Source organism: Stegodyphus dumicola, chromosome X2 (assembly GCF_044657685.1).
Source record: "Stegodyphus dumicola isolate Sdum_Otavi_A_Nest chromosome X2, ASM4465768v1".
Taxonomy (NCBI): Eukaryota; Metazoa; Arthropoda; class Arachnida; order Araneae; family Eresidae; genus Stegodyphus; species Stegodyphus dumicola.
In genome coordinates this window covers 26214600-26228591 of record NC_140781.1, presented here as the reverse complement: position 1 = coordinate 26228591, position 13992 = coordinate 26214600, and the positions used below count along the sequence as shown (strand labels likewise).

General features: G+C 30.9%; 1 protein-coding gene across 9 annotated transcripts in view; it reads left to right on the top strand.

Annotated features, from left to right (window-relative positions):
- The window catches only part of LOC118188896 (serine/threonine-protein phosphatase 6 regulatory subunit 3-like), a 172014-nt gene that overhangs the window by 33214 nt on the left and 124808 nt on the right, over window positions 1–13992 (top strand). For all 9 annotated transcript variants that reach the window (XM_085810027.1, XM_085810029.1, XM_085810028.1 and 6 more), the window contains 6 exons: window positions 1447–1509; window positions 1589–1668; window positions 2110–2196; window positions 4018–4204; window positions 11122–11256; window positions 12224–12402. In XM_085810027.1, the coding sequence (XP_085666153.1) occupies window positions 1450–1509; window positions 1589–1668; window positions 2110–2196; window positions 4018–4204; window positions 11122–11256; window positions 12224–12402 (728 nt within the window). In that variant the 5' untranslated portion in view covers window positions 1447–1449. The remainder of the gene's footprint in view (window positions 1–1446; window positions 1510–1588; window positions 1669–2109; window positions 2197–4017; window positions 4205–11121; window positions 11257–12223; window positions 12403–13992) is intronic.

Below are 13992 nucleotides of genomic sequence, written 5' to 3'. Positions count from 1 at the left end.
GAGCGAGTTTCTTACGGCGATTAAAAAAAGGAAGCGATTTTTGTGCTAACTTTGGAAGTGATCACTTTCTTGGCGAATTATGTATTGTGCGAACATTATTTGGGCAGCTAGCGTAGAGCCAATTTTCAGCTCCAATCAGATTGGCTTTTAGAAAGGGAAAGCAAGTTTCCAGTAACCTCAGTAATCAAGAGACTCCATGTGCAGTGCATGTTGAACAAAAGACAATATCTTCCCATTCTCGTATAAAACAAAATTGGCATAATCCTAGTATAAGGTATATACAGAATTTGGTGACATTATGATCAGTAAATGGGTCATTTTGGTGTTGGCGACAATTTTCAAAATCGTGCCAAGGCCATATCGTATTCTAGGATGTTAACACAGCATCTTTAAGTACCTTATTTGTCATTTTGCAGTAAAATACGAAAAGTAATCATTTTTCTAGGCTAACCATTTAATATAACCATATTCGCCAAAAATATCGTTGATTATTGTAATTCGATTTTTAATCTTTTAAGTAATTAACATTATTTTAATGTTATTCGTGTCGTTTAATGTGGCTTCTTCCTACTAAATTTGTTTATTATCAGTTAATAATATTTTCAGATTTCAAGCTATTTTCTCTAGCATACACCTGAAACTAATTCTAGCAGTACGATGGCATACTATTACGAAACTTAATGCATATATTTTTTGCATAAATATAAAATATCAAAATTTATATAAAAATATTATTAAATAGACATCTTCCTTTCGTTTAGCTGCAACATGTCTGGAAAAAAAAAAAAAAAAAGACATTTTATAATCCAGATTGGGCAGATTCTAATCTGTCTTTAGTGGTGGAAACAACTCATATTATAGTTATAATAGTAATGCTTTGGAGATGATATATATATATAATTTTTGTGCTTTCAAGTGGTACCATAATTAATTAACCTCTCAGCACAGCCAACGTGCATTATGCGGATAGAATGGAATTCTCTTAAAATGCTCCTGGAAAAGTCAGGGAATTTTATTCTTCTGTGGGAGTGGCAACCCTGTAAAGAATGCAGGTGCATAATTTCTAAAGAAATGTGACGTAATTGAATTTAAGTGAATAAAAACATACTAAGAAATCAAAATATTCATTGCGAGAAATTAATGAAATAAAATATTTTAGGTTGACTGGCTGAAACCATGTCTTGCTTCAGCTGACAAAGTAGTTGAGTCCTCTGAGAAAATTCCTATTTATTATTTTTGTTTATATCTGGTTTCAGCATATCAACCTAAAATACTTTGTTTTCCTGTATGTCAGTTTATTCTTTAATAGATGGGATGAAAGTGTGTGAGTGTGTGTGGGGGAAAGTAGTCCCCCACCAAATTGCAAAACAAGCAAAATATAGCAATTTACCTGAACATTCAGGTTTTAGTCATTTGTCATAACTCATCAAGTAATTTCTTTTATAGAAAATGTTTTGGCGGTATAATCTCATTACTGGGTCCTGCATTGAGACGCTTCTGGATAAAGAAGTAAGCGAATTTTAGACTTGCATATAATTAGTGTATAATTGTGTTATCGATTATTCTTTTTCATTAATATTTCTTTCAGAATGTCACGCTTAAAGAGTTAATGGAAGAAGAAGATATACTTCAAGAATGCAAAGCTCAAACGAAGAAGCTGCTAGATTTGTAAGAAATAATTCCATAATGTTTGATATTATTGAAGCTATATGAAAATTATTAGCAATATATTCATTTCCTTCTTTTTTATAATCACAATTTTAAGCGCATGTTTTATGCTATTTAAATTGTCCTGCATAGCATATATATAAGTAATTTTACAACTATAAATTAAAATTGCTGGTACTACAGGCAAGAAGTGTAACTTACATTTTGTTACTTATTTTGATTTTTTTTCCTTCACATTTATCAGAATTTGTATGTATTTTGTAATTTGTATTTTAAGAGGTAATATTATTTTTAAAAATTTTATATGCAAGTTTCGGTTTTTTTTATTTTCATTACTTTTTTGGGTATGCATTAAATCTAAATAATATAAATGCATGGAATGAAAGAAAATACATATATTTATTAACTGTAATTCTTTTTTTTTTGTTATTTCTTTAACAGTTTGGTACGCCCAGAAATAATGGATGAAATGGTTAGTCTCATAACCCAAGAACCCAGTGATGAAGGAGATGAGAAACTTTGTTATAGGTAAGGCTACGTATAAAACTTCTAGTTCCTTCAAATTTCTGATAAAATCTTATTCATTTTCTGTTTTCAGTGTCTGGTTTGTAGGTGTAATGTTCTAATTTAGGAAATAATCAAATGAGGTAGGTTTTCAAGTGCATTAATTTTAGGTTTGAGACACCTTTCAGTAAAACTATTAAAAATTTAAAAAAAAAAAAAAAATGTTAGCCTTCTACCTGGTAACCAAGAAAGTTTGTGCAGTCTTTGTCAGTTGTCGGAAACGGCCAACAAAATCTTAAACAACCATTTTATTCTTCAAAATAATCACCTTGTCTTCAATTAAATGTACCCAATCAGACACAAGCCTATAAATGCCCTATTTAAAAAAAAAAAAAAAAAACTTTTTTTTTCCCCCATAGAGTCAAAAGATTGTGATACAAGCATTTTGACATCGTCGTGTGTTTGGAACTGCTATCCTCACAGGTTCCATGGCCATAAACAGGTAATAGTGTGAAGCGCGAGGAATAGGGTTTGGCTGAGGCAGAACTTCCTAGTCCAGTGTTTTGATGATCTCTCTGGTCTCTTTTGCAGTATGAAGTCTGGCATTATTGTAAACTCATCTTTTGACCATTGGTGGTTGTTTCTGGTGCAGTGCAGCTAACTCTGAAACTCTTTGCAGTTGTGATGAGTAGACCTTTGCTGTTATAGTTTTTCTGCTTTGTAGATATTTATAGTGGACAATGCCAGTGCTGGTCCACCAAATACAAAGCATTACCTTGTTTTGTTAAATGTCGGGTTTAGCAGCCATTGATGTGTCATTTTTAGGTTGTCCACTTGTCAAGATTTGTCCAGGAACAAAGCTGTATTGTGGCTTGATCAGGATTCTTCTTGATTTTCCTCCTCCAGCTGGACTTTGTCGAGGGTGTATGGACGACCAACACAAGGCTTGTCCTTTAGGTTCTTGTTTCCAGAAGAAAATTGGCTGAACCACTTGTGAGCAGTCTTTTTGACTCACTGACATCTCTCCAAATGCGGAGCATATTTTTCTAATGACCTCTGCAGCTTTGTTTCCTAATTTGTACTCACAAAGCAAGATAGGCCTCAAAATGTCCTTTTTCAACAACATGTTTTTTTGAAGATTACGCTTCCTATAAAACCTATAGCGAAATTTGTAGTGCACTGAGCAACTCTACTTTATTAGGTTTGAAAGGAATGTAAACATGTGATGTCATCAGAATCAATTTGACCACACTAATGTGCCAGAAGTAACTGTTCTAAAAAACCGCACGAACTTTCTTACCTGATAAAAGTTCCTTATCTCATGAAAACCTTTGCCAAGAGCTGTCTGTAATAATCAAAAGCAGCTTTGCAAAAATTGAAATTCTAGTGATTAAAATCTCTTTTAACAGGCTTTTATTATATTATTGAAATTAAAGGTAGTACATATTTTAATCTTGTATTTGCATTGAATGAAATTTCGTACTGTTTATTTCTTGAGTAAGAATTTTGATTGCTATGAAAACTTAGCATAATGTGTGAAAAATTATTTTTTCTATTAGTTTATTTTTATAGAATGGAACCTAAAGGTAAAATTTAAATCAAACAATTTGCCAATCCATTCATGTATGAATTATGTATTTGAAGAAGTTTAATCTTCAAAGTATTACTTAGGTATTTTACTTCTATTTTTGAATTTTAGGTAAAATGATGAATAACACAGTTTTATTTAGCAATGGATTTTTTGGGGATTTTTCCTATAGACATTTATAAAACACTGAACTTAATCTATGTTATAGTATTATGAAATTAGTTATCCTAGCTTAATTTATTATTAATTTGTTTCAGGTATTCTAATAGAGCATGTGAGCTGTTGACATTTGATATAGCACAAATTAATGATGCACTTGCTAATGATGAGGCATTATTGTTAAAACTATACAATTTTTTAAACACTGAAAAATCACTGAATTCTTTGTTAGCAAGTTTTTTCAGCAAAACGATGGGGTTGTTGATAGCAAAGAGAACAGACTTGGTAAGTTAGTTGATATTTTTATATTTTGTTGAATATGAATTTTCAATTCAAACCCAGTTTTATTTTTTGTTGAATATATAAAGTGCTGCCTTATATTGATAAATGCTGTACAAACATTATAAATTTGACTAATCTTTTAAAACTTCATTTCCATTGGAGAATTCTTAGTAACTGTTTCATTTCTTATTGCTACTATAGAGAAGCACTGAGTTATATTTTCTTTTAGTTTAGAGCTCAATACATCTTATATTTTCTTATAATTTAGAGCAGCTGCTCCACAAATGTGTTGCACAAGCTTTAGTGATGTAAATGTTGAGAACAGGGGGAGGGAAAAAAAAAAAGTAGCATCATACTTTGTAAAGACATTAGGTTTTTTTTTTTTTTTTTTAAGCAGGAGACATGAAAAATGAGCAGTGCCTTTGCTGGGACTCGAACCTCGGACCTCTCAAATACGCACCAAGTGTGGCCATTACACCACGAAAGCATTCTAAGAAGGTGGGAGAAATACCTTATATACTACCCCTTACTTCCCCTTATAAAGGGTGTTTGGTGATTAGGGGACCCAGTCACCAAATCCTGGTGTAAAATCATCATTTTTTAGTTTGGGCACCACGGTAAAGACTTGTTTTTTTTGGGAGGGGAAGCAGGAGACATGAAAAATGAGCAATGCCCTCGAACCTCTCAAATATGCACCGAATGTGCTGGCCGTTATACCACGAAGGCATGCTAAGAAGGCAAGAGAAATAAATACCTTATAACTTAATGACACATTTTTTGCATTAAATTCATGTATTTCTATTTATGCTTATCTATTCATATTCTATTTGGGATGCTTATAATGAAATATAATGTATATAGTATAAAAATAAAATTAGAAGTAATTACAATCAAACATCTCATCGGAGTTATCTTTCTCGGCGAGATATCTCTGATCATGTGGGATAGTTCGCATTTCTGCGCAGTATCTCACATTTTGTAAGTATCCCGAATTGTGTAAATATAGTTTGTAACATCTACTATGGGTTTCAACTCATGTACCAATATCAATTACCATAAAAGTAAGGTGTTATGTTCGTTCTGTACAGTGAATTATCACTGCCAGAATAGCCAACCATCAAACAGGCACAGAAATAAAACACTTCTATGGTTTATTCTGCCTCATCACTTTTGAGTGATTAAATGAAAACATACAAATATGAAATTTACCAGTGAACCTGGACTTGGTTTCAGATAATTAAATCTGATTTGACTTGAAACTATAAGATTGCCTAGACAGAGACAGAATTTTGAATATACACTTGCCAAACAGGATCTTACATCAGTTAAAGTATTCCCAGCAAGACCAGCATTAGTGTCACCAACAGCCTGCTTTCTTCAATTGGCAGGGCAGCAAAATGCATGCCAAACTTTTGCTTTTTTATTCGGAAATCTCTATACGCTATAGTAAAACTGTTTGCCGCTGAAATCTATGTAAATTCTGAAATAAGCGAAGCTTGTGACAAAAAGAGGCGGGGAAGGAAAGAATTGAATGGCATATCTGTATCAAAATTTAAACATAAATGTCACAAATTGACAGGAATTTAATTAGTATCTTTTCATACAGTTTTTGTGAGATAAAAAATATATCTTATAACCAAATGATCATATTTTCGAAGTGTACATTTTGTAAAACTCCCAGGTTTAAAAACTTCTTTTTTTTAGGGGGCTGAAAGAATTCTAGTTTCCTATTTCAGCTGCATTCATGTTGTACTTGTGAAATGACTAGTAAAATATCCTATAACCAAATGATCATATTTTCGAAGTGTACATTTTGTAAAAGTCCCATGTTTAAAAACTCCCTTTTTTTTTTAGGGGGCTGAAAGAATTCTAGTTTCTTATTTCAGCTGCATTCATGTTGTACTTGTGAAATGACTAGTAAAATAGCATCATCTGACTAATTTGAAACTCTTTCCTGTTTGAAACTGGAATATTAAAAGTATGTGGAAGGAAGCTTAACTTCCTATACAAAATGCTACTTTCATGAAGAATAATTATCTAAAAAAATATTCAATGAACTATCATTGTTTGAAAAGGTAGGAGGTACTTAAGGTTTAGTTTTTCGTGTATAAAACTGAAATTAAACAATTGAATTGAAGACTGTATTTTTCTACGTAATGTATTTCATTCAAATCCTATTTCACATTTTATGTTAGTGGAACTGCTTACTGCGGGACCAATTGCAGCAATAACACATATCTTAATGATAGTTTATGGAAAATATCTTTTAAAGTGTACAGCATCTCTGAAAACATCATGTATAATCATGTTCTCTAAAGTTACCATCTTCACAGAAGATGGAAATCATTTAGAACCGTGGAATCTGTTTGTGTTGTTTTATTGCAATGTTGTGCAATTGAAAAAAATCCAGTTAAGTATATTAATTATCTCAAATAATAAAATTACAGTTCAAACAATTTAGGGGGCTGAAATTATCTTGTCCCACATTCACACCAGGAAATTCAAATCACTTTAAACTGAGTTACTTCTAAGGTGAACAGTATTTCTGTGATAATTAAGTAACAGTATTGAAAATTATTGATAGTCATATTCTGAAGTCCACAGATTTTCTGGAATTGTGGGTAGTCATATTTTACAAACTGATAAATCTGTTGCAAATATTAATTACTAATTGTGATTATGATGGAAAGAAGGACAGGAAGTTTAATTTGAGTAGTAAGATAAGTTTCTATTTTTTTTTTCTCCTGTGAATTTTTCCAGTTTTTTTAATGGAAAAACTGCATATTGTTGAACAGCTACCTCTGTTATGTAACCAACCTGTGGATATTGGGATTTTTTTTACACTCTTGATTATGAGAATATGGCATGCAGCAAAACAAAAATTATCTGTAAGCCATATTTACTCTTTCATATATGCTGGGCAAAAAGCAAAATTGCAACTTTAATATGCTATTTGCTATGTGTTCTATTGCATGTAATCTTATCTCTGTATTATAATAAATCAAAATTTCTTGTGGTACTAGGGAAAAGTAAGTAAAATAAGTATTCTTGATGATGTTTAGATGATAAAGAAAAAATGGAAGTTAAAAATTAGCATTCGTGGCAGAATGTGTAACTTATCTGCAAGAACTTATCCATAAAACTGTCTTCTCCCATCGAGCTGTTAAAGCATTAAATTTAATTTGTTATTTGTGTATTATCTACTGTGGAAACAAAAGATCATGTGAGCATAATTTTGATGGTGATATGAATCATGGAAATGGAAATTTGCAGTCTGAATGCCGAGGAATTCAGTTATCCTTTTATTTTGGTAATGTGAACTGAAATTCATTTGTACAAGACATTGATTTCTGATGCAAATCCAAAGTTTTTGTTTTTAATGGAGTGTCCAGTCTGTGTCTTTTGGATTTAAAAGTGCTTTGAAACTTTCTGTACTATAGTTGTGATCACATAATTTTTTTAAAAATGGTTACCCTTTTTCATGTATAGACTGAGGAAAAAGATAAAACCAGATTATGATTCAAACCACTTGTATGCACAGGTGCTCGCTTCATTCATGCGGCTTAAAAAAAGTGCAAGGGAATGCATATTCCTTGTTCAGTGGTGCATGATCTATCTCAGGGTTTTTAAAACTTTTTTAAGTTGTGACCCCTTTTAATAACTGAGATTTTTTTCACGATCCCCAGGACCCCATAATATTAACAAAAATTTTATGGGACCCCATAAGTATTGCACAAATCAGACACATGTGTGAGTGAAACTGTTAATTTTTCACTTGTACTGTAATATACTATTGCAGTTTTAGGGCTTTAATTTCTAATTTTAAGACATAGAGCAATGTGAAAATTTTAAAAAAGTAACAGACAAAATGACAGCGTCACGTGCAAAGCAAGGAAAATGAACGTTTATATTATAAAAAGAATGCATCAAAATGTTTTTTGTTTTTTTCTTTGCCTGTATTATATTATCTTTATCTGTTTTCGGATACATTGTATAAGAATATTTGGTAATTGTAAAAGTATTATAAAAAGTTAAAGAAATATCAAAACTGCTAAAATTTTTGGTGGCCCGCAGTTTAAGAAACCCTGATCAATCTTAAGTATTGACTGACACATCCTTCTCTTCAGTGAAAAATTAGTGGAAGAATGCAGAAGTCTTGGAAGCAGCTTTCTCATATACCATGTCTTGTTTTTCATAGGATTCGGGAAACAGGCTTAGGACATGTTTTTGACAGTACTTTTAGGAACTTGCATATGCTCATTCCTGCTATACCCCATGTGCTTGAAGTTTCCTAGAATTTCCTACCTTTATCCTCCTGATTTCATAATTAATGTGCATCAGTAAAGGAGATGCTTCTTCAGTCATTCAACTTTTGGTTTGTATAAAAATGGCAGATGTGTGAGGAAAACAAATTAGTAGTATTTTTTCTTGTGTATAAGAAATATCCATTAGCTGAGGGTTGAATATTTTCATATAAAATTCAAGTCCAGTATTGTGGGTTGAAATACTTTTTAACAGTCTGGTGATTCAAGAATTGCCCATTTATGGGGGCACCTATTAATTGAAGGTTTGCTGGACCTAATAAATTTATAGTGAAAAATGTGGGTATTTTTGCATTTTAATATTTTGTTGGAATAAAATGATGCATGTATTTTGTTTCAACAGAAATTTTATGAAATCTTGATATAATAATATATGCAGACTGGAAGTTTTTAAACAATTTGAAATCAATATTTATGCAAATATTAATGAATTATATTCATTTCCCTTTCTGTTTATCTTTTAAGTTGATTATGTGTAAAGAAACTGTACACATAAAATTATATTTGCTAAATTTAAAATTATATTTGCTTAAATTTAAGCATTTTTATCATTGATATAAAGTTTCTCTTTGGTTCAATTAATCTTTGGCCTGTTTCTAAGGAAAAATGTTTTGCTTTAACATTTAATATATATCTACTTGGCTTTGCTGTATTCTGTAACTCCCCCCCTTTTTTTGCTATAAAGTTGTAATTTGTTTTGAAACTGAAATTCCCTTTATGTAGCTTTAATGAGGTGTCATTGACATAGCTCATTTCTCTGCTGAATTCAGAAAGTTAAGTTAATATTTACCCGTAAATAACAATGTCAAACTTACCTGCGTTTGAATTAATTTAATAATTACTATATTAGCATCCACATATTTTATCGATTTCTTTAACTCCTTATGGATTACATATCTCTTCATTTTGAAACATAAAATATTTGAATTTTGTTTACCGATGGAATGTGAGAAAGTATTAATTTTAACTCGGCTTTATATATATATTAAAAGAAACAGCATAAAAATTATTCACACTTTCATTAAAATTTTCATCTTTAGATGCATTCTTAACAGCAGTGTGTATAGTGGTACAACTGACACTAGATCTCTGTTGACAACAAAATATGAGGTAAGGAGAAAACTTTGTAAAAATCGATTAATGTTTAATTTAAACATCTCAAAAATTTTGTTCAACTCCTTATCAAAAAAAAAAAAAAAAAAAAAAAAGACAAATTACAATAGCGAAGAAAGATTTATTGATCTATGCAAAAGGGGGGGGGATTCCGAAAAAGAATCAGCTGCTAGCAAATATAAATGATGAAAAAAAATTCTTCAAATTTTATTATCACAAAATAGAGCAAATTATTCCTTACTAAATGGGAAATCAGAAAATTCTTTGAACTTAAGTCATTCAAATAACATTGCTTTAAATCTCTGTATTTATCATGTGGCATGTTTTAGGAGTTATCAGATATATCAGAAACAGGAAAAACTTGGGTATAATTTCCTTATAAGTTCACATTCTATATCATATGCAGAAGTGGCATACATGACATAGGTGGTAATTTTCAGTTTAATTATAGCTCTCATAAGCATATAAATTTGCACACATCAAATTTACCCCTGAAGATCTCCTATGGTTAGATTGATGCATTCATGTGTTATTATATTTTAAAATAAAATATTTTAACTTTTCTTTAAGTGCCTAGTATTTAGCAACAGTGAATCTAGTGACATAGCTGTTGCTGGCTATGTGTCATGTGCATTCCTTTCTGTTCTACTTTCCTTAGTTATTATATTAAGATTTTTGGTTCAAATGATTATATGCTGAAATAATTTATGCAATACATTTATTCAGATATTATACTTTGCATTTAGCTTATTTCTAGCTCTCATTACAAATTGTTTGAGGGAAATATAGAGTTAACAGTTAATTTATATGAATGAAATATAGAATGTTCAATCATTGATGTTTATACAATTAGAAACAGCTATGAAATAAGCATTTTCAGGTTATGACATCATACTCACAAAAGACTTAAGTAATCTTGAAATTTTGCCTAAAGGAAGAGCAATTTTTAGATTAAAACTGTTGTCTGTCTGCTCTACAGACAGTGATCTACTACAGTATACAGATCTACTACAGTGATGTTACAATAAATATTTATTCTAATAAGTGGCTAATTCAGTATATGCATTAGTAAATTTTGTGTTAAATCTGTAACTACCCAACAGAATTAAAAATTCATAGAAATTTTATGCTAGTGTTTTTCTTTAATGAGCTTAAATTATTCCCCCTTTTCTACAAAATTCAAACTAGGATGTATACTATTTTCTTACTTAGAAGAAGAAGCATTCTGTCTTTTATGTATTAAAATACCATTTAGTGTATATGTAAATTTTGTAAACATTCCTCATACTTTTAATTTAAATGAGTTTTTTTTAAAACCAGCCTCGTTCACATGCAAATATATCCCTATAACCAAAATTCAGCATGGTAATGTAAATTATTTTTTTCCCACAACAGTTTGTTTTTTGTGTGTCTTGTTTGTTAAAATTTAAGATAAACTGTATTAATATGATTTCATATGTTTGCATTTTTTTTATACATTTTCAGATATTTAACTTTTTGAAAGATAAAGATTTCATTGCACTTATTTTAAATCATTTGGATACATCAGCTATTATGGATTTACTTTTACGTTTTATCACATCTATTGAAAACAATGATATGCGAAATACAGTAATAAAGGTGAGTGAAAATCTTATAATCAGAATGCATTAAAAATTAATATTTCGACTTTTTAAAATTTAAATGTGTTTTAAACCTCAGCCTGAAAGTACATTAAATGTTGCAGAAATTACTGATATTTTTGGTTAAGTTTCAGTATATCCTGTGAGTTAAACAATATGAACTGTGAATGTAATGTGACAAGTTATTTCAAATAATGTTTTGTTAATTTTATAAGCAATTAAAAAGGCATTATACCTGTGTGCTTTTATTGTGTAGTTGATAGCTTATCAACGCAATAGTCTGAATACTTGAGTTATATTCCTGGTGAGAGTACAGTCAGTTTTGCGTAATTCTTGACCCTTAAAATTTCTAATATCTCTACAAGTTCATACATTTTGTTTGCTTTGCAAATAAGTTGTGAGCTTGTAATTTACCTTCCATAGCATTTTCAAACCGTGGATTGTATTGTAATTTTGTTAAATTGTGTGAAATTTTTAATTTTAGATCATGCAGTTTTTATTTTAAATTGTCAATTAATTTGCACTAGATCGCTAAAAATCATGTAATATTTATTAGCCCACATGGTGACAGTGCATGATTTTCATTTCTTGTGTCCAAATGTTGAAAACTTTAAAAAAATTTGTACTCTGCTAATTGTGCCAAACTTCATAATGTAATAATGAACAATGTCTTTAAGTACCTGTAACTGCACTGTGTCCTACTGTATTGAATTATGTAATTTGTATGTGTGTTGCATTGTACAGTGTACTACAGTTTTGTAAAAATGTAATTTTGTCTAGCTTTTGATATTGAGATTAAATAACTTTGAAACATATGTTTTCATTTCTTCAAAATATTCTTATGTTTTTCTATTGTATTATTGAGAGCTTTAACATTATTTTCAATTTTGCATGCTTTTAAAATGTTTATTTCATTTAGTATTATAAATTCATTCATCTTCTCATATTGTAAAACTTAATTTCAGTGGCTGAATGACCAGCGACTCATTGAGCAGCTTGTTAACCAAATAGATGTAGACTATGGAGAAGACTTTAACTGTAATGCTTCTCATGCACTTTGTGATATCATAAAAGTGTCAAGAGAACACATGTCTCTGTTGCAAGAAAAGGCAGACCCTAATCCTTTGTTACAAACTGTTGAATCGTAAGTCATATTGCAGAAAGAAAGCTTTTTTGAAATTTGTAATTGCTAAATGTTGCTCTTGTTTTAATGAGTACTCTCAAAACTGCTGCTGCTGGTAGGGCAACATGCGGTCATCAGAAATCTCACAATTAGTGTTTTTCTTGCTTTGCTTTCATACTTGTAACTGAGTTCAACATTGTGCAGGACTTTCTGTATAAAGGGAGTTTGGCAGTTCAAAGAGTTGGTGCTCGCCAGTGCATTTTTGGTCTTTGCTGCTGGTTGCTCATGTCCCCACCTATTAGTTCTGATGTGAAATGCAACACACAAGTTCTCAGTGTTCTTGAAAGTAACCTTCAGCATGTCTCGATCTTAGCTCTGTTTCTTGTGCATGAAATACAGCAGCAATGCTGCAAAATAGGTCTCTTGTGACAGTTTCCAACATTTTAACTCATTCATTGTGCGAGTGTTTTTGAATAGCTCTTGAGACTGCTACACACCCTCCAGCAGTATTTATGTGTGCCATGAGAAGGTGATTATAATTATTATGAGTTTTTTGGGTAGTCAGTTCTTAATGTCGCTATTAAACTGCATAAACTCTAATTTCGGTAGATCGAATTTCTTTTCAGGACCAGTGAGAATAACAGAGTTTTGAGAATTGCGTTTCGGTGATTTTGCATGAATTCATGCCAGCTCCAGTTTGTGTTGCCTTATGTTTTGCTGTTCTTTGTATTCTATTTGTTTTAGCTTTCCTTATTCTTCATATTCTGTTTGTTTTCAACTCTCTTCTTTCTGCCTGCATTCACTGATATTAGTTATCAAAAACTTTGCAACAAACTGTAAATAATTCCAAAATACTGTTTACTGTGCAAAATAATTTCTATGCTGTACAATCTGTAACAAGCATTATATATCTTGTAAATTGAAGCAAACATATGTCACTATTTTCTTGAAATTGATATACTGTGCATTTATCATTCATGACAAATGGTCAATTCATAAATAACCTGAGTTATAATATCGGTAAGGATACTTAGGAACAATTATAATTTTCTGTGAAATATAATGAAGGGTATAAAAGTCATGAGGGGTAAATGCTACATACGCACGGATTCACAATAGATTCAATACATACAGAACCAAAGCTTTGTTGATAGAATTTGTATTACCAAAAGAAGCTCTTCATGGTTCAGAAAATTTTGACAAGTATCAGAGTACAATCAGTAGTACATTTCAAACTATTAAAATTTTAAACACAACATAATGTGAAGTGCATCTATAGACGAAGCTCACATGGAGATACCTAATTACTCCAAACTCACGTCGAACTAAACAGCAACTGAGAGTAGGTGCTTTTTGTGGTTTTGTATAGTTTTCACCTGGACACCAAGAAATCTAGTAAATTCCTTTTCTTAAAATTACTGGAAGACATATAAGGGCTGAGTACGATCACAGCTATCAATTACAATACTTAGTTAGTTATACGGGGACTGGACCAAAATGTCCTCAAATGCTTGCCAAGTTTGGCTACAAAAATAAGATGCCAAAACCATCGCTATCTTGGCAATATCTCTCCAATTTAGTATCTCAGCCATTTATTAAATGTTATATAGA